This window comes from Pseudorca crassidens, chromosome 3 (genome assembly GCF_039906515.1).
Source record: "Pseudorca crassidens isolate mPseCra1 chromosome 3, mPseCra1.hap1, whole genome shotgun sequence".
NCBI lineage: Eukaryota > Metazoa > Chordata > Mammalia > Artiodactyla > Delphinidae > Pseudorca > Pseudorca crassidens.
This window is the reverse complement of record NC_090298.1, coordinates 169753155-169774611: the sequence shown is the minus strand read 5'-3', so window position 1 is coordinate 169774611 and position 21457 is coordinate 169753155. Positions and strand designations below refer to the sequence as shown.

At 44.5% G+C, this 21457-nt stretch overlaps 1 protein-coding gene across 7 annotated transcripts in view; it reads right to left on the bottom strand.

Annotated features, from left to right (window-relative positions):
• Positions 1-21119, bottom strand: part of LOC137222662 (zinc finger protein 77-like) — a 43719-nt gene extending 22600 nt beyond the window's left edge. Inside the window, exons 1-6 of one of the 7 annotated variants that reach the window (XM_067734234.1) lie at positions 20709-20838; positions 18363-19303; positions 17859-17996; positions 9973-10099; positions 7733-7913; positions 1425-7318 (exon numbers count right to left, since the gene is read on the bottom strand). In XM_067734234.1, the coding sequence (XP_067590335.1) occupies positions 6211-7318; positions 7733-7913; positions 9973-10099; positions 17859-17996; positions 18363-18365 (1557 nt within the window). In that variant the 5' untranslated portion in view covers positions 18366-19303; positions 20709-20838 and the 3' untranslated portion in view covers positions 1425-6210. Of the gene's footprint in view, positions 7319-7732; positions 7914-9972; positions 10100-15952; positions 16451-17858; positions 17997-18362; positions 19304-20708 lie in introns of those variants that run through there. The other 6 variants (XM_067734238.1, XM_067734239.1, XM_067734235.1 and 3 more) reach the window with 6 other exon arrangements.
• Positions 21120-21457: the final 338 nt, after the last annotated feature.

Genomic DNA, 21457 nt, shown 5'->3' with positions numbered 1-21457 from the left:
TTTTACAAAAGTACACTATTGATATTAAAGCTAATTTTAAAAATTCTTATATTTATTTATCGATCACACACAAAAATTTTCCCCGATTCCATTCTTATAAATTTTCTGTAATTTTCTATGTCCATTTTAGTTTCTCCCTTGCTCTCTTTCTCTTGGAAATAACCAGTTTTACTTTAGGACAAAATCACTTTCTCTCTTTTTTTTAATTGTTTTTCTTTTTTTTTGGCCGTGCCACACGGCATGCAGGATCTTAGTTCCCCCACCACAGATGGAACTCATGCCCCCTGCAGTGGAAACAGGGAGTCTTAACCACTGGACCGCCAATGAAGTCCCGTAAGACAAAATCACTTTCATTTCCCTCATACCTCATACTGTTTCTAAACAAAAAACATATCTTACTTTCCTCGAAAATAGAATTATTTCCCTAATTATTTTTAGTAGTTTTAATTACATGTATTAATTAGAATTCTTAACAGTTAGAACTAAGAAGTAAGCAACTGTCTTTACATTAACATTTGGAGAATTGTCAAACTTACAAGAACTGTTTATACTTTCTAGAAACGTGCTGTTTCATAGAAAATTTCTCATTTTTACCAATGGAATATCTTTAATTCCTCCATAAAAGGAAGCAAAAAGTGGATAAACCTATGCTCAGTAACTAATGTTTCAGTATTTTTTTCTTATTTGGAAATGATCTGGATATTCCATGTATTTAACTTAAATCATCATTTAACTTAGGAAAACTTTAAGATTCTAGGTTACCAAAAGACTTGGGGAGTCTTTTGGAAAATTCACCTAAAACCTTTTTATCTTGCAATCTATTTGTTTGTTTTCAACTATTATGTTTCGATTAGTTTTGAAAATTTAATTAAATCGTTACTTTTTTTCCTGACAAATTTTGTAAGAGATAAACTGAAGTTACTTGACTTTAGGTAAACTTAAGTAAAAAAAATTTTTAACATCTTTATTGGAGTACAATTGCATTACATTGTTGTGTTAGTTGCTGCTGTATAACAAAGTCAATCAGCTTATGTATACATATATCCCCTCCCTCTTGCGTCTAAAAATTTTTTTTTTTACATCTTTATTGGAGTACAATTGCTTTACAATGGTGTGTTAGTTTCTGCTTTATAACAAAGTGAATCAGTTATACATATATATATGTTCCCATATCTCCCCTCTAAGTAAAATTTTTATATTTAATGCTGATAATTCTAAAGACATGCCTATTTTAATTAAACCAACAAATGTAAATTAGCTTCACTAGTGAATATTCTCCCAGATGACGTGAACCTGAAAAGCATTTTGGTTAGTTTCCATTACAGTTCTGGGAATTTAATTTATATAAGTGCTTATTTTCTTTAAGGCAATTAAATAGAGCTCCTTTTACAATATAAATTAATTTTGTCAATACCATCCAGAGGTAAAAAAAACACCGTATCTTTAATGTACATTCATAGACATACACAAACACACAGATCCAAACAGAGACCTTAGAAGACACTTTAAGGGTTTCTTGTTTTTCTAAGTTGAAAATAACTTTTCCCCTTTCCTTTTACTTCTCATTACAAATACATCCCTGAAGTTTGTACTTTAAACATACGGCCTAGATTAGGAGTTAACATTTTTTATCTCAAAGGCACAGGGAAATGATATAAATTCCTCTAAGAAGGACTCTGGCTTCCTAAGACCAATAACTTAAAAGCTTTTTGAGATAAATAGGGAAGGTTTTAGGATTGGTAAAAAGAAATAGATGTTGGATTGCCTCTACAGCTGTTTTTTTTTTATTTGTTAAGATAAGTACAGTTGCTCTCAGTTCCTCAAAGAATTGGGTTGTAGTGTAAATGATATCATGCGTTGCTCCACCTCTCCACCTTTGCTGGAATGTTCTTCTTTCCCTATGGGTACATTTAACTTAAGGTAAAAGGCTTAATGAAATTTTTTTCTTTCAGGCTCTGCATATCAGCTTCTAATCTGGCCAAATTTCTGGTTTAAAGTTATTAAGTCCTTTCAAATGTCGTGTCAGGTTTCAGCCAGGAGCAGTGAATATTTTTGGCAATATGAACAACGTCTTGGATTCAAGAAGTGTCCCCAAAGAGGTACAAAATATATTATCTTCACGATATCTAGAGTCACTCACAAAAGAGCCAAAGAAAGCGCCATCAACTTGTATGTCCCAGGAAAGCAGAAAGCTCAGCCAAGTTTTTTCTTTTTCCTATTTATTTATTTATTTACTTTTGGCTGCATTGGGTTTTCATTGCTGTGCGTGGGCTTTCTCTAGTTGTGGTGAGCAGGGGCCACTCTTCGTTGCAGTGCGTGGGTTTCTCATTATGGTGGCTTCTCTTGTTGTGGAGCATGGGCCCTAAGCATGTGCGCTTCAGTAGCTGTGGCATGTGGACTCAGTAGCTGTGGCTCGTGGGCTCTAGAGCGCAGGCTCAGCAGTTGTGGCGCACGGGTTTAGTTGCTCTGCGGCATGTGGGGTCTTCCCGTACCAGGGCTCGAACCGTGTCCCCTTCATTGGCAGGCGGATTCTTAACCACTGCGCCACCAAGGGAAGTCCCCCAGCCAAGTTCCTACGACATAAAACAAGACATGCAAGGAACCAAATCTATCCCTGGGAGAGAAAGGACCAATAACCATTTGGTATGGATTTTGGAAAGGAACAGCTGTGAAATGTTATTTCCCTCTCTTGACTGGGCAGTACAGAGATTTGGGAGTGCTATGATAAGAATTTTCACCTTTAGCTGATTTTGCCAGTTTTTCCAGGATCACATCTGCAGGTTCTGAGTGGGGTAGAAAGTGGAGAGCATAGCTCTGATTTTTACTAGAATTTGGCTAGGGTTTTAAATTAATTTTAATTTTAGTTTCCCCTAGGCTGTTAAAGAGAATAATGCAGCAGTTTACCAGAAAATCTCTGAGTCTCATCAACTCTGGGAGGGATCCTCCTTTCAAGGTAGGTATGAGGGTGTATATGAGGCTGTTAACTTGTTGGGTTTATGTTGCCTTTTATATCATTAATTTTTCATTAGCTTTTTGCAAGGAAGCTTTTAATGAAGGTATTTTTGGAATTCTGAAGCCTTTTGGGAGCTTCTGGGTGCCAGTTAAAGTAAGTAGCCCATTCTGTTTGTTTCATTTGGGAACTCCTGAGTGCACCTCTGAAATGATCTTATCCAATTAGAGAGGTTCTTCTAATGGGCATTGCAATTCCCCTGGGGGCTGACAGCAGTTATGTAGGACCCTAGTCTCTTAGGTTAGGTGCAACCCACATTTCAGTCTGGCCATGTTTTGGGGTCCCCAACGTGACAGTGACCAAGCCAAGTTCTCAGGAAACAAAACAAGCTTAGCAAGATTTTGCCATTACTACAAATATCTACAGCTTCTGGGACCACCGTTCTTAGATATTAAAAAAAAGCAAGTGTGCCAGAAGGGGATACACTTGATTCTTTAGATTTTAAGGATCCCACTGTATTACTGGTTTTGTATTTTTAGCTAAGCTTTTGGGTCTCTAGAGACAATCTGATAACTAAAAGGGACATGATGCTGGGTTAGAAGATGTGTGATGTATTACGCTGTACCTCACTACATGAGAATTGATCTTCTTGAGGTTTGAGGGTGACCCAGTATCAATCTAACCCATTTCGTAACCAACTTAACCTAACATGGGTGTCTGAGTTAGGTGGCAAGTGCTTTAACAGCATTGAACTTTGCATCCCTTGCCCAACTTCTGTGGCTATGGCTTCTGAAATTCCCATGTAGCAAATAGTCTTTACCTCATGTGCACATTAACAGCATCCAATGGTAACCAAGGAAATGGAGCTGTGGACACCAGTAGCAACCAAAGAACTAGAGACAGGGAAAGGATTAAACCAGCAGACCTCACAGATGGGCACTGTGGACTCATTCCTAACAAATGGAGAACTGCACTTGCCATCAGCAGTTCCCAATGTGGACTGTGGGGGAAAATTCTAATACATAGGGAACTATACACTAAACCACCAGCAGATCCCAGTAAGGAAACTGGGAACAGAACCAAGGGCTGGGGCTTAGAAATTACTGCAGACTTCCCAAGAAAAGGCCCCGTGTGCACCACGAGCAATTTCTGTGGAAACTTGGACTAGGGGAAGTGCTGACCCAGCAGACCTCAACAAATGGGGACTGTGGACTCAGGGCTCCACATGGTTGGGGAACTGCAAGCTGCCACTAACAGTTCCCATGTGGATCTTGGGACAGAAAAAAGGTTGGGATTTTCCAAACACCTGAAAATTACAAACTGAGAAGCCAAGTAGAGTGGGAAGCTCAATGTGAAGAGACTGGAGATCTGAACCAAGAGGAACTTACCCATGGTCCTCAGAGACAATGAGAAAGACAGTGAACTCAAAAGGGTTTCCCTCGTACCATACCTGTGTTTCTCATTGTCCCCAAATGCCAAACATGTGTCTGGTTGGGGGCTGTTCCACATGGGCAGAGCCAGAAGTCAGAAAATGGTGCTGGAACTCAGGCCTACCAGGTTGCCATGCATCTCCGTCTCCTAATGGTACAAAAGATCCGAGAATCATGGATTCCTCACTTCTGCTTTCTGGACCTCACACATCTTTTTTTTTTTTAATTAATTTATTTATTTTTGTTTGCATTGGGTCTTCGTTGCTGCATGCAGGCTTTCTCTAGTTGCAGCGAGCGGGGGCTACTCTTCATTGTGGTGGGGGGGATTCTCATTGCGGTGGCTTCTCTTGTTGCAGAGCACGGGCTGTAGGTGTGCAGGCTTCAGTAGCTGTGGCTCACGGGCTCAGTAGTTGTGGCTCACGGGCTCTAGAGCGCAGGCCCAGTAGTTGTGGTACACGGGCTTAGTTGCTCCGCAGCATGTGGGATCTTCCTGGACCAGGGCTTGAACCCGTGTTCCCTGCATTGGCAGGTGGATTCTTAACCACTGCACCACTAGGGAAGCCCTGGACCTCACGCATCTTTTTCTTCTCTACACTTTAACTCAGAACCACTAACAAAAGGACTCTGGGATACATAGCTTCCCATCTTGCCCAAGCTGACAACAAAATTCAGTAGAACCACCTGGATAGTAGCTTTCAACTTCACACCAACAAGTTGCTCTTCTTAACTCAATGTTTTGTGTGCAATTTCTACCCAAGATCATGGACAATGAAGAGAGGCCAAATTAATAAACATAATCAGATGAGACAGAAGGTCTTCCAAGACCTTCCGCAATTACTAATTTCTGTGAGGAACACAAATATGGTATCCACTAGCAACAAACATGGAAGATACACCTTTTAGTAATATAAACTAAGGGGAGCATAAATACTGAGTCAGAAAATTCCAGTATTGTTCAGGAACCAGAAAAGACATTTCAACAACACAGGTCTCACATCATGATCACATATTAGGAACATAAGACAAAGTAAGAATCAAAAATATTTTCATCTAGGGGCTTCCCTGGTGGTGTAGTGCTTAAGAATTCTCTTGCCAATGCAGGGGACACAGGTTTGAGCCCTGGTCAGGGAAGATCCCACATGCCGTGGAGCAACTAAGCCTGTGCGCCACAAATACTGAGCCTGCACTCTAGAGCTCACAAGCCACAGCTGCGGAAGCCCGTGTGCCTAGAGCACGTGCTGTGTGATGAGAAGCCACCACAACGAGAAGCCCACACACTGTAACAAACAGTAGCCCCCACTCACCGCAACTAGAGAAAGCCTGCGCGCAGCAACGAAGGCCCAACACAGCCAAAAATAAATAAAATAAATAAATTCATTAAAACAAATTTTTTTCATCTAAACTCATACCATGTTGCACATGAAAAAAACCACAAACCAAAAAGACTTTCACTCTGGGTTCAAAAGACATTGTAATGGAATTGAGACAAGTATTATATGACTGTATAACTATTTAAAGTCCAAGATAACAAAACATAAGTAGCAAAGATGATGGGAACATAGAGGCATGGTTATTATCTTAAGTGTTCAGATCAGTTAACATGAGCTAGAAATTAATACACTGGGATCCCTATTCAGGATGAGGCACTTAAAAGGAAAAATCATATTTCTTTCCATTAAAAAATTTTGTCTACCCTGAGTTTTCAAGTATAAAATAAGTGAAGTGCTGAAGGTTTCCCAACATTCTTTCCGTTCATAACGTTTCTCTCCTGTGACTGCTCCATTTATAAGATTTTAAGGGAGAATGAAGGCTTTCCCATAGTTTTTCTATTCAGAATTTTTCGCCAGTGTGTGTCTTCATGTGTCTTTGAAGGGATATGAGACACCTATAGGCTTTTTCACACTGCTGACATTTATATGGCTTCCCTTCACTGTGGGTTAGCATGTGTCCTTGCAGGGATCTGGGATACCTGAAGGCTTTCCCACACTGCTGACACTGATAGGGCTTCTCTTCACTGTGTGTTTTCATATGTTCTCGAAGGGATGAGGAAGTAATGAATGCTTTCCCACATTCTGTACATTCATAGGGTTTTACTCCACTGTGTGTTTTCACATGTTTTCTAAAGTATTTGGGACAACTGTAGGATTTCCCACATTCCTTACACACATAAGGTTTCTCTCCAGTGTGGATCCTCACATGTCCTTGCAGGGATTTGAGATAGGGGAAGGCTTTGCCGCACTGCTTACATTCATAGGGTTTTTCTCCACTGTGTGTTCTCATGTGTTCTCGAAGGTAAGTGCACCAACTGAAAGCTTTGCCACACTGCTTACATTCATAGGGTTTCTCTCCAGTATGCATTCTCACATGTTCTCGGAAGTGTGAGATGCGAGTGAAAGCCTTTCCACATTCTTTACATTCATAGGGTTTCTCTCCAGTGTGAGTTCTCACATGCCGTGCAAGTTGGCAATAATAACTGAAGGATTTTCCACATACTTCACACATGTGGATTTTCTGTCCATAATGACCTCTCTCATGTTCCTGAAAAGATGAGGGACAAGTGAGAGCTTTTCCAGACTTCTTACACTCTAAAGACTGTTCACTACAGTCACTCTTCACGCACCTCTTAGATGCTCTCCCAGCATCCTGATGTTTATCGGGTTTCTCTACAATGTCTGTTTCCCTGGGAGGGCTTAGGCATGAGATACAGCTGCAGGCTTGCCCCCATTCTTCACATGGATAATGTTTGTGTCCAGGGTGAGATCTTTGCTGATTCTTCTGGAAAGAATGGTCCCTGAAGGTTTTTCCACACTTAATGCATTGATGGGGCTGAATTCCAGTCCAATAACTCTTATGCACAGTAAAATCTATAATCTGGTTCAGGGTTTCTAGACATTGATGACCTTCTTTACCTTCACAGAGACTCTCCACCAAATTATTTCTGTTCAAAATAGGAAGCACAGTATTAGGGATTAATGATTATAAGTGATTTCTTAATTAGTGATTTGTTGATGGTTATTCATTATTATTTTGACTACACATTTGCCCTTTTCAATGAATGGGCATGTTTTTAGCACTCTGTGCATTGTGACAAAGTGCAACAAGTTTAATGCTCCAGCTGAGGGCTCAAGCAGGGCCATAACTTTCAGTGTTTTTTACATATGAGGTTTCCTGACCAGTGTTTCCTACTGAATTAAGTTTTAGGAGCTCCATATCTACAACACATTTATAAAAGTAGTTTTGTAAGAATTCTGTGAATAGACAATTGTTTAGCTAAGTTTACACTTTTTCTTTAATTTTAAGTGAGTCTAATACTCTGCCGAGATTCCTCTCCCCTTGTGGGAGTGCTACTCACCTCAAACGCCTCTCCTGAGTTAGATGCTGATCTTGCATGTTATGAAATGCCCAGTTTTCTCCCAAAAAAGACCTGGAATCATTTCTTGTGAATCTTACTACTTTCTCTTCACTGCATAGTCCAGTCTCCAAAATATCCCAATGAGCACTTGATCTACTGGTTTTAACTGGAGAGCAAGAACCTGCAATAATTGGTAACATAATTAAATCCATGGGAAAGAAATGGTGGGATAAAGGAAAAAAAAGAGACCACATGTAGATTTCTTTCCATAGACTAATTCAAAAATGTAAAATAATTTTATAAAGGAAGGAAGAAGATGTGTGATATTGTGATTTATCAGAAATATATATATATTTGGTCATTCAGATGACCAACATATATTTCTCAGATAAATTGGGTCCTTATCCACAGTTTCCTGCTCGGGGATCCTAAAACCCTTGGAATTTCCTGAGCAGTAAAAGCAATGGAATAATATGTGGTCTCTTGTGCTCATTTCCAGAAAACGCTTCAGGATCAGAAAGGTGAAATAGGTGTCTTGTTATTCATAAAAACCCTTTCCATCCCAATTGGGTTTATGTTAATGAAAAAAATTGTTAGAAAGAAGTATGGGGGCTCGTTGCCAATGGAGACACCATGTGATTAAAGGGTTGAAACTTTCAATCCCACCCACACCCCCAGACACCCCAACACCTCTGGGGATGGGGGAGGGGCTAGAGATCAAATCCACTGCCAATGGCCAATGATTTCATCAACCATGCCTATGTAATGAAGGCATGAAAAAAAAGTTCAGAGAGCTTCTGGTTGATGAACACGTGGAGATGTGGGGAGACTGGCACCTGGAGAGGCACAGAAAATCCTTTTCAAAATCTTACCCTATGCATCTCTTACATCTGGCTGTTCCTGAATTATATCCTTTTAAAATGAACCTGTGATCTAGTAAGTAGTATGTTTCTCTGAGTTCTCTGAGCTACACTAATAAATTAGTTGAACCCAAGGAGAGAGTCATGGGAACCTCTGATTTATAGCCAGTTGGTCAGGAGGACAGGTAAAAGCCTGGACTTGAGATTGGCATCTGAAGTGGGAGAATATGGAGTAAGTCTTGAAGGACTGAAACCTTAAGCTGTGGAATCTGTGGCTATCACTGGGTAGATGGTGTCAGGATTGAGTTGAATTCTATGATGTGCTGCTGGTCCAATAATTGTTTGTTGGTGTGAGGTGCCTTAACACATGTGCACGCGTGCACACACACACACAAACACACATTAGAATTGGGTCCAAAACAAAATTAACACCCACACACCCACACACACATTGGAATTGGGTCCAAAACAAACTTAACACACACACAAAGAAAAACTCTGAGGACCTCAGCTATTTGGAACTTTAGCCATCATAGGGAAAATGAGTCAAAATGGCAGACTGTTCACTAAGAAATACTTCAGAAGAGATACTTCACAGAAGCAAAGCAGGCAGGAAGTGGGCAAAATGCACACTCCTAAATGCTCCCTTCGTAAGAGGAGCTACAGAAAGACTTCTGAAGTGGGCAAAGATGGATGAAAAGTCCAACAGGGAAGCCAGGTCACCTTCTCAAAGACAGAGTGACAAACGTCACCTTCTCAGAGTCATGTTTCTAACAGTTATGTCCAAATATCTCTCCCTGATACAGAACCTGCTCCTCCCAAGAGGTGTGCCCTCCTGGTGATCGCAGGCACAGAGGCCCTAGAGGAAGCCTATCTCCAGTGACCCAGCTGCCACTAGGAGATCAGATGGTGCGTGGTTGCTGTCCTGCTCGTGGAGAAAAGCTTCTCAGGGGGAGGATGGAGGACAACAAGCCCTCCATGAGATCGGCCGATTCTCTGGTCCTCAAGTCACTGAGGATGGGTGAGTGTGAGTTTAACTACAGCAAGATTATCATGTCAAATGTGTACTGATCACAGTGTAACTTTCACAGGGTGAAAACCGTAACGCTGCTCTCACTGCCCCAAAGTAACACTGGAGACCACGCTCACATTTATACAATTAGAGAGCCTCAGGATTCTGATCAAGAGCAATAAAAATCAATTCAATATAGAAATATTTAGTCATGGAAAAGCTATTTGACTCTAGGTAGGTTCTATAAAGGTGGGGACCACGTCTGCCTGTTTCTCAACATATTCCTATTCCTTGGTTCCAGTAAGAAAGAACATTGTAAGAAATATTTGTTCCCTAAAGATTAAGTGCAGGGAGGAAGCCGTCCTCACCCACGGAGGCCAGGTTCCTGAAGGTCTCCAGCATCACGTCTCTGTAGAGCTTCCTCTGAGCCAGGTCCAGCAAAGCCCACTCCTCTGTGGTGAAGTTCACAGCCACGTCCTCAAAGACCACCGAGTCCTGAAACAGCCACAGGTTCCGTGTCAGCAAGGCTCCCTCTTCACCCCCACGTGTGGGAGGATGGGGAGGCTGGCAGTCGGAAACCGGACTCAATTCCTAGGACTCCTGAGCTTACACTCTTGTGGGAAATGAACACACACAAGCCAATCAAATGCATTTTACTCAGTGATGGTAAGTGCTAGAAACTGAAACAAAATGTAACAACAATACCTGATAAACACTCATGCACACATAATGAAAAAGAACGGTTTTTACTGAGATAGAGCAGACAGTGAGGTATGACGCATACTGAAAATGAAATCATCATTCAGACGACATGGAAATGGACACTTGGCCTGCTCATAAGTTATTTCCTTGAACCTCCTAGAACTGGAGCAGACTGTCAGGAGGTCGTGAACACTGATTTTCCAGGGCCGCTGCATCTGAACAACTCTCGCCTAGACTGAAGAGCATGTAAAAGCCTGGGCCAGTCCCCTCATATCCGACAGAGGTAGAGATACGAACCCCCTGCCAGGATGAGGTGGACACCGAGGGCACAGACGCAGGCCAGGGCCCAGGGCCTGGGACACCTGTGGTGTAAGAGGAGGCCAGGTTCCTGAGGGATCTGTCAAGCCAGCAAGGCCTTTCAGATAAATAATCAAGAAATCAAGAATAATGCCCCACGAAGAAGAGTCATAGAAGGATCTGATGGCATTAGAGCCAAAGATGACTTTAACACAGAGAAAAATCACCGAATTAATGTTTTTAGGACAATATGGTATGACTCTACACCCTTGAAATATAAAGCAAACTATCTTTATCAATTAGAATTTTAATTAAAAATATATTCCAAAAATTGAAATGATAAAATATTCCACTACATCAGCTACAAAGAAGGCAAGGCTATCTCACCCGGGCCTGCAACTGGGGTTTGCTAATCACACACCTGAAAATATGGGACATTAGTCATCAGGGAAATGCAAATGAAAACTACAAGCAGATACCTCTTCCTACCCACTAAGAAGGCTATAAGACAGACAAACCGATGCTGGCGAGGATGTGGGAAAGTTGGAACCTTACACACTGCTGGTGGGAAGGTAAAATGAAGCCACTTTGGAAGACAGTCCAGCAGATCCTCAAAATGATAAACACAGTTTCACCATATAACACAGCAATTCCACCCTAGGTATCTATCTACCCAAGAGAGGCAAAAGCAAACACCAACACAAAAACTAATACACAGGGACTTTCCTGGTGGTCCAGTGGTTAAGAATCCGCCTTCCAGTGCAGGGGACACAGGCTCGATCCCTGGTCAGGGAACTAAGATCCTACACACCGCAGGGAAACTAAGTCTGTGCACTGTAACGAAGAAGATCCCACGTGCCACAACTAAGACCTGATGCAGCCAAATATATAAATAAATATTTTTTAAAACCCCAAATGTAATACACAGATGTTTACAGCAGCATGATTCATAACAGCCAAAAAGTGGAAACAACTCAAAAGGTTATCAACTGATTTGGATAAGCAAACACAGTAATCTCACAACGGAATATTATTTGCAACAAGAGGAATGACGTAGTAATCCACGACACAAAATCAATGAACTTTAAAAACATTAACAGGTTTCACAAAAGCCCACAGGCAGTATCATATCATTTATGTGAAATGTACAGAATGAACAAAGCTATAGAGACAGAAATTAGATTAATAAACTGCCTAGACGAAGGGCGGGCGGGTGGAGGCTTGGAATGAGAGGTGACTGCCAGCAGGTACAAGTTCTTTTGGGTGATAAAAATATCTAAAATTAGAATATGAGGACGGTTGCACAATACAGTAAACATTCTAACACTTCTGAATTTTACAGTTTAAACTAGGAAACCTTACGGTTCATAAATTATACCTCAATAAAAACTGTTTAAAAAATAGATTCAGGGCTTCCCTGGTGGAACAGTGGTTGAGAGTCCGCCTGCCGATGCAGGGGACACGGGTTTGTGCCCCGGTCTGGGAAGATCCCACATGCCGCGGAGCGGCTGGGCCCGTGAGCCATGGCCGCTGAGCCTGCGCATCCGGAGCCTGTGCTCTGCAACGGGAGAGGCCACAACAGTTAGAGTCCCGCGTACCGCAAAAAAAAAAAAAAAAAAAAAGAAAGAAAAAAAATAGATTCAGACTAGCTAAAAATATGTTCTTCTTAATCTAATGGCAATTTTATTCAAAAGCACCACAACTTGGGCAAATAAAAGAATATGAATTGCTTAAGGAACAAAGTTACAAACGTTTCAGAGATCCAGTAGGTTGAGGAGATACCACAAACCAATTGTCAAGGATGCAACAAGTGCCCAGATATGGAACTTGATACATGATGTTCTATTTCTACAGGAGACAAAAATTCAGTCTGGTTTTCTTTCAAGACTACAGGCTGAAAATGGTGATTCCCCAAACTGCCTTTAAACACGACTGGCCCTAAAGATGATGAACGATGCTCAGTCTTGGAGATGAGGAAAGACTGTCTTTTCAAAAAGGAACTGGGCTCAAAATCTTTCATAGTCTTCCCTAGTATGGAGGGAGGTTTCCATAAAGCACAATTTTTGATACCATTCTTGGGGGGAAAATGTTGCAAGCTGACAGTTCATGAAAGATGTAGTTCTAGTACACTATTTCCACGCACCTGCCTTAATAACAGGTGAACAGGTCACTCTTCAGTATACTTTATGGAGCCTGTTGAGCTTTGAAAATGGACAGATATGGGAAATAATAAATAGTATTAAGTTAAATGATCTTATTCTAGTAAACATGATTTTTTTTAAGGCATATGAAGTGCTTTTCAAACTCTCATCCCAATGGAGCAAAATACCGATGAACAATATTCCCCCGCAGGATCCATATTAATAGAATCTCATCTTTAGTTAAGTCTTCATCTCGTCTATCTCCTTATCACTGAAGCATAAATTTCTTGAGAGCAACTGAGATACCAGTCTTGGAAATTTTTTACATAATCTTCTTGTCATTCCTTCCTACTGTTCAACGGGGAACTGCTCCTCTTTACTAAACAGATATCTGTGTACACCACTGGGTTGCTCTGGGTCAAGAAGTGCTTCATCAGGAGAGCTTTCAGGGTGTGTGGAATGGGAGAATATAAAAAACAAATCTGCCCAATGCATTTGAGATGAAGTGCTGGTTTCCATTTAAAGCCTCTCTCTCTGCTGCACATACCAGGATGGGAGCAAAAGATACCGTAATATGTCATGTGTCACGTGTCACATGCTGGAGACAATAGCTTAGTGTCTCTTTATCTTCTGTTCTGTGTTTTTAGTATTGCATGACTGAGGTCTTCTGAATGGTTTATCATAAAACCACATTTCAAGTCTTGTTTCTGTTCAGAGAGTCTTTTCAAATATCCAAATGTATTTCTCACCCTGATCTCTTGGTAATAATAGACATAGAAATCTCTCTAATGCTGACCTGCAGTACATGCTTGAGTTTTAAAATCATTAATAGAGGAAACTAATGGTGTCATTTTACCAGGAAATAATACATGCAGGCCTTGGCAACTCTGTGGGTTTAATTCCAGAGCACCACAATAAAGGAAATATTGCAATAAAGTGAATTACACAAATTTTTTTGCTTCCCTGTACAGGTAAAAGTCACATAGTCTTTTAAGTGTTCAATAGACTTATGTCTAAAAAACCTTGTACATACATTAGCAAAAACACTATTGCTAAAAAATGCTGACCATCAGTGAGCAAATACTTTTTGAAAATGGCACCCACAGACTTGCTGAGATGTAGTGTTGCACAACACCTTCAATTTGCAAACAACACAGTATCTGCAAAGTGCAACAAAAACTGAAATGCAAGGGACATCCCTGGTGGTCCAGTGGTAAAGAATCTGGCTTCCAATGCAGAGGATGAGGGTTGGATCCCTGGTGGGGGAACTAAGATCCCACATGCCGCAGGGCAAATAAGCCTGCGCGCCACAAGGAAGAGCCCACGTGCCGCAACAAAGATCCGTGTGCCACAACTATGACCCGACGCAGCCAAATAATAATAAAACAAACAAACAAAAAATGACAATCAACAGACACCAACATCAAAATCACACATGGAATTATCTGACAAGGATTTTAAAGCCACTGAAAAATACTTCAGTGAGTAATTACAAACACACCTGAAACAAATAAAAAATTGAAAGTCTCAGCAAAGAAAGAAAAGATACAAAGAAGAACCAAATGGATATTTTAGAACTGAAAAATACAATAACTGAACTAAAAAACTGGATGGTTTCAATACAGAATGAATATGACAGAGGAAAGAATCAGTCAACTTGAAGGTAGAACATCAGAATTTACCCAATCTGAACAACAAAGAAAATAGACCAAAAAAAAAGTGAAAGAGTCTTAGTGACCTGTGGGACAAACACAAAAGATAAAACATTAGTATCACTGGAGTCTCAGAAAGAGTGGAAAAAAGTATGCAATAGAAAATTACTAGAAGAGGGACTTCCCTCGTGGCACAGATGATAGGACTCCGTGCTCCCAATGCTGGGGGCCCGGGTTCAATCCCTGGACAGGGAACTAGATCCCACATTCATGCCGCAACTAAGAGTTTGCATGCCACAACTAAGGAGCCTGCCTGCTGCAACTAAGACCCAGTGCAACCAAATAAAATTTTAAAAAACTACTAGAAGAATTATAGAAATGAAGAACAGATGAGTGGCTGTCAGAAGTTAGGGGTGAGAGTAAGAAGGAAGTGGGGTTTGTGTGACTATAAAGGGATAGCAGGAACTATCTTTGTAGTGATAGAATAGTGCTGTATCTTGATTATGGTGATGGCTATACACATGTACACATGATAAAACGGTACACACACACATACACATACATATAAAATTGGTGAAATCTATAAAAACCAAACAACCCTACATTTTCAAGTAATGGAATAAAAATGTCTTACATGCTTGCACACTGAGTCACAGGGCAGAACACTGCATTGAGGAGGACACAAAGGGGAAGAGCAGCCAAGTGTGAGCCACTCAGGTCAGCAGCCTTCTGCCCACGGTGCACAAGGAAACCCCAAGTCAGACGGTCAAAGCCATCCGAGCTGGATGGGTACCCCCAGGGCAGGGGGAAGGACTGAGCTCCACCTAAGTATAGGAATGCCCCCTCCCTGGGCCTCAATTCTCACCCAGGAGGAAACGCTCAAGTTGAAGTTCTGACCCAGAGAAACTCTCTAATTCATCGATCCTCTCAGCAGCAGTTGAGCCCAAGGAGCCTTCCCCACGTCTGACCTTCACAGACTTACTCAGGGTGCACACATCACACTCAATCCACCAACTCATTGAATGAGGCCAAAAGCGAAGTCGGGAGACAGCCGAGGGCAGCACAACCTCAGAGGACAAACCGCCCCCAGCACTTCTGGAGCTGGATGCCCTGCCCCATGCTCGTGCCATCAACAGCTCCTTCTGTGGTGGTTTTATGGTCTGTAGGCCACCTGCAATGGGGGGATGGGGGAGATGGGGTGGGGCAAGACCCCAGGACACCTTCCTTCACCTCCCTCACAGGCTCAGCTTGTCCCCGACCCAGATGATGCACCTGCATCATGATGATCCCTGTGGGTCATTTACATGAGACGAAGACCCGTCTCAGTGTGTAAATGAGAACCTGCAGGATCACTGCTTCCTCCTGTGTTCATGGATAATGCAGGACAGGGAAATTTTAGGGCATTTTTATGGTTTGAGCAACTGGTTACTGCTCATCCCTTTCAGAAGACAAGCATCAGTTCACTAATATCCTCATGATGACAAGCTGTAACTCATTTAAAAAGAAGTGAGCAAGTCTCAGTAGCACTGGTCACATTCCACAGAATTTCCACTAACCTCTGTTGACCAGGTAGTAACAGTGGACCAGGATCAGACAGCGTCACAACTCTGTACCCTTCATGGAAGAGTCACTACAATTTCTATGATTCTTTTTAATCAGTATGTCCACCCATTTCACATGAAGGGGTGGGACTGCCTGCATTTCCTGAAATTCTTCTTCCTTTTTATAAAAAATAAATTTATTTATTTATTTTTGGCTGTGTTGGGTCTTCATTGCTGCGCGTGGGCTTTTCTCTAGTTGCAGCGAGCGGGGGCTACTCTTCATTGCGGTGCGCAGGCTTCTCATTGCAGTGACTTCTCTTGTTGCGGAACACAGACTCTCGGCGCGCAGGCTTCAGTAGTTGTGGCTCGCAGGCTGAGCAGTTGTGGCGCACAGGCTTAGTTGCTCCGCGGCATGTGGGATCTTCCCGGACCAGGGCTTGAACCCGTGTCCCCTGCATTGGCAGGTGGATTCTTAACCACTGCACCACCAGGGAAGTCCCATTTCCTGCAGTTCTAATGGAAGAGAAAACATTTTCTGTACTGAGACACTTCTCCCCAGAGGCATCTCTGGTTAAGGCCCAAATACCCGGAATAACACGAGTCGTCAGGAAAAGGCAAAGACCTAAGATTCTTACTATCCTCACTAAGGAGAAGAAACCAGGCAAAAGAATGCAGAATTTTACACTTGCTGAAACCGGAAGCTGGATCAGGGGAAGCTATTAGTGCTGAGCTGGACCCAGAGGAGGCTGCTCACAGGTGTCAGGGGACAATGCTGAACCCTCCCTGAGCCCTGTGCTCCTGGAAACTTCGATGGAAGGTGAAAGGACCCCCCACCCTTTGTTCTTCTGGAAAACGGCAGGCTGCAAGAAACCGTCCCTGTGCCCCACCTGACTCAGATAAGACTCACACGGAGGCCCCCTGTTTATCCAGGACAAGGCCAGATGCAGTCCCCTCAAAGCCCCATCTCCACCTCATCAGTGATTAGCGGAACTGTTCCCCACACTGACCAAGCAGAACAAATGTTTGTTGGCCAAACTTTGGTTCAGCTCCTCTCCTTCCCCCTGACCTGGCCTCACCGCAGCCAGCCGACAGACCCCTAAGGACAGGCTGGCCTCAGGGATCTGCTATCCGAGCATCACACCTGGTCCCTCCTGGTGGTGTTTATTCCTCTGTATAAGAGAAAAACTCTCTTTGCCCAACTCTTGAGACACTTGCAGATCTTAGGGTCAGATGTCCCCCTTCTTGCAGAGCCCCCTGTGCCTGTTGCAACAGACCCTTCTCCCCCTGCAGGAACTCATTTGAATAAAGGTCTCTTGTTGTAAAGTTTGTAATTTTTTTAATGCCACAGGGTTGACCAAGTGTTCTCAACGGCCCTTGTGAAAATTAAAAAAGAGAAAACGCACTAAAAAGAAGTGGGGGTGGGTGCAGAAGGGAGAGCCTCACCCAGAACCACTTGACATCAATTACAGGAAGAAGTGTCAATTACAGCCCCGAACAGAAAAATTGAAAACACGAAAGAATCAACAATTACAGGCCCCAACAGAAAAAGATGTACATACATTGCATCTTCTCAAGAAACTGGCTACCCCAGCAACTAGCCAATGAGAAACCAGCATCAACCTGAATTCTCCATCTCTCCACGGACTTTACATCAATACAACCCCTCCCAACTCCCTCCTTTTTCTCCAATAAATAAGTCTGTTGGACTTGCCTATGGCTTTTGCTATACCTTGTCTGTCCCGAATTGCAATTTTTTGCTGTTCCCAAATAAATCCATTTTTCCTAGTAAATAACTGTTATTTTTAAGCTCAACATCCATTTTTTTACCTAAACTTTACTCAAGCTTCTTCCCAAATGCCCCTGACCCCGCTACACCTCCCAAACTGAGCATCACTGAGCTGCAGAACAAAACCCCTCTCACCTGGGCCGAGGACGCCCTGACCACAGGACCTCTGGTTCTGTCAATCCGCCTTCCTCTCACCCTGCTCTCACAGAAGAGAAAAGCCCTTTGCTGTGTGGTTGGAGACGCTGGCACATCCCTGAGATCCAAGCCTCGGCCCTATCGCAACATTAATTGCAAAACAGTCTCCCTGACCAACCCTGGACTTGACATTATCTGTCAGGTCCAGGGCGGGACCCCAGCGCCTGACCGCCCGCTCCGGCGGCTCGTCCCGTCCTCGCTCAGACACCCACCGGGACAGGGACTGGGTCAGGACTCATGGGATCCCAAGTTGCGGTCGAGGGCGGAGACCCGAGTTGGGACACGAGACCCCGCGCGAGGACCGGACAGGACCCCGGGACCGCGCGACGCGGTCGAGGGTGGAAACTAGGGTCTGGACCGGAGTCAGGGAGTCCTATCCTGCTGCCGTTTCCGGCCAATTCGAACCAGCCCCAGCCGGTCTCGGCGCCAGCCCCACGCACTCACCATTTCAGCCCCTCTCCGCGCATTCAGGTCGTCCTCCCCGCGGCCCTGCAGCCCAACAGCTCCGGCAGGTTAGAGCAACAGCGACGGGACACCTGAGGTCCCCTGAAGTAGGTGCGACGGAACGCCCGGGCGGCTAAGAGCGACGTCACACCGTAAGCGAATGCGCCCGCCCCCGTCTCTGATTGGATGAGGCTCCAAGCCTTCGCACCTTAATTGGACGGGTCTCTAGGCACACCCCCTTCTTGGGCCCTGATTGGCAACGAGTGCAGGCCTGCATTCTGAGTGAAGGGCAGGCTGTAGGTCACGTGACGGAGCAGGGCGGAAGTGCGGGTGGTTGGCTTCAGCCCTTTACTGCCTGGCTTTCTATGGGGCGCCAGACCTGGCTGCCCTGGTGGACTCTAAGCCGAATGTACTGCTGGCCAGACAGACACAGCATCAGCCCACAGCTTGCAGTCCCCTTCTCCTGAACAGAAATGTGCCACTCAGTTCCCCTCAGTGCCCCCTGTCCAGGGCTGCCCCCCTAAGTCCGGGAGCCAGGACAGCAGGGGACAGGTGTGAAAGGAAAATCAAAATGGAGTCAGTATTGCTAAGAGAGCACTCTAAAATGCAGGCAGGAGGCCACTGAGGATGTAGGGCTTATGCAGGTCTCAGCCCAGATGGAATCTGAACTTTTGACCACTTACTGCCTTAACGCAGGCATCCAGAACATCTGCCCAATGACCCAGAAAGTCAAGATACTTATTGGACCCTTCCCCTAAATAACTTGTGACAGCCTATTCCTTAAGGACAAATACTTCATTCCCTGTGTCAGTCTATCATAAATTCATGCCAGGCAACTTTAACAACCCTGTGGCTTTTCCTTTAATAAGTCTGTTACTCTTCCTCCTCCCTACAACACTTTCAATGTTACGCTGTTGATGAAAAATTAATGAATAGTCGATCTAAAAGAGAAAATAGAAAATTTTGTTTAAGCCTATGAGGGGATTATAACCCAGGAGACAGTCTCTCATAAAACTCAGAGGGCTGTTCCACTTACTAGAAGTCTAAGACCATCATATATATTTTTGAGGCAAAGGAGCATATATCAAAATGACACAATGACATCTCACATAAGGTTCACCAAAAATACATAGTCTAGATCTGCAGCAGATCAGCATGACCCCTGACAGGATTAGGAAAGTTACGTTATCTTGGAGTTACACTGCTGGTGGCAGAACGAGGAAAAAAATTTGATCTTTCTGGTGGAGCAGACATTCCTACCTTTGAGAAGGTCTGTTTAATGCATAATGCAGATGCACAATGTACATTAGGGAGGGCCCAATAAGGGCAGAGAGTAATGTTATGCTTAAATTTTCTTTCTTATGCCTCAAAAACATAAATTGTATTCCATCGACTCAAATCTGGGTCCCCCAAGTTGCAATTCCTAAGACCTCAAATAAGCTCAATACTGATTACTGTTCCACATGACACAGGAGGGCCTGGGGAACCTCCCGAGTCAGGGGTCGGCCTGGGAGCAAGGTCACTGTGAATCTGTTCCCAGAGTACAAAGACACTCTGTGATGCTCCCTGCATGTATTCAGGGGCCAGCCCCACTTTGACATTTTATCTTTGACACCAGGAGATCCGGCCCTCCTGCCCACACATTTGGGCTTGACCAAGTTCTCTGTGTCCTGTTTCTTACCCCACATCGTCAGATTTCTCCCCACAGGTTCCTGGACGGGGTGTCGCCCCCACGTCTGAGCAACACTGAGGTTCCGAACAAGCCCCTGGTCAGCTTCTCCAGGCAATAAGTGACCCAGGGAACCCTGTCCAGTCCAGCCACGCTGGCCCCGCACTCCGCGCACCGCCCTCACTCGCCCAACTTCCCTCCTGCTCGCCCTCCTCACACAGAAAAGCCCTTTGCTGTGTGGTTGGAGATGCTGGCACATCTCTGAGATCCGAGCCTCGGCGCTATCGCAACAGTATTTGCAATACAGTCTCCTTGACAAGTCCGGGCTTGACTTTATCTGTCAGGTCCAGGGCGGGTCCCCCACGCCCCAGCGCCTAACGGCCCGCGTCGGGAATAGTCCTGTCCTCCCTCCGACCCCCACGGGGCCAAAGACTCGGTCCGGACGCCCCCGGACCCCGAGCAGTGACGGAGCAACACGGCAGGTCCTCAGCCCGCGGCCGAGGGGGAGACTCGGGTCCGGATCCCGGGTACCAACCCCGAGGCCGAGGGGGAGACTCGGGTCGGGACTCCGGGGTGGGTGGGAGGCGGGGAGACCCTGGCCCGGCCGTCGCTTTCGGCAAGTTCCGGACCGTTCGAACCAGCCTTTTCCGTGTTAGGGCCCTGAGCGGTGCACTCACCATCTGTGCCTCCTTTCGGGTTCTGCGAAGTGTCCTCGGGGCGACCCTCCGACCTGGGCAGGTGAAACCGACGGGGACGCGACACCTGAAGCCACGCAGGACAAGTTCGCACAAGCGCAGAAAAACTTCCGCGGGCTGGGAACGCGCACGCCGCCCGCCCTCTTCGGGGCCCGGGCTCTGATTGGACAGTAATCCTTGCCCCGCCCCTGCCTTGATGGACAGTCCTCCTAGTCCCACTCTATCCTGATTGCTTTGTCCGGACCCCGCCCAGTGGCCGCTGATTGGACAGTTCAACCAGACCCCGCCCCTACATCCGAATGACAGGGCACAGGGACACGCGTGGCTGATACGCCGGCCTGGGAATTGGGCTCCGCGCAGAACGGGCTCTGGGCGCGGCACACCCTGTGGCATCTGCTCGGTGGCTCCCCTGTGTCCTCCTCCTGCACCTGGAAGTCCAGACTCAGTTTCCCCGGGGATCGCTCCATACCCGGAATGAGGATGAGAAAATACGGGTCATAGGGCTTTGTTGATGGAAATAAAAAATAAACGATCTATAATAGGAATAGAAAAATCTTTTGAGCCAAACTGAAGACTAGAGCCCTTAAGACGGCCTCTCAGATAACTCAGACGACCTGCTCAGGAAAAGCATGGTTTTTAGCACCGTTTTCTGTCTTGTAAGAACTCTTAACAGCAAACAATGCAGGGAAACATTCCTCCAAGGTTTCAAAAACGAACAGATCAGGGACTTC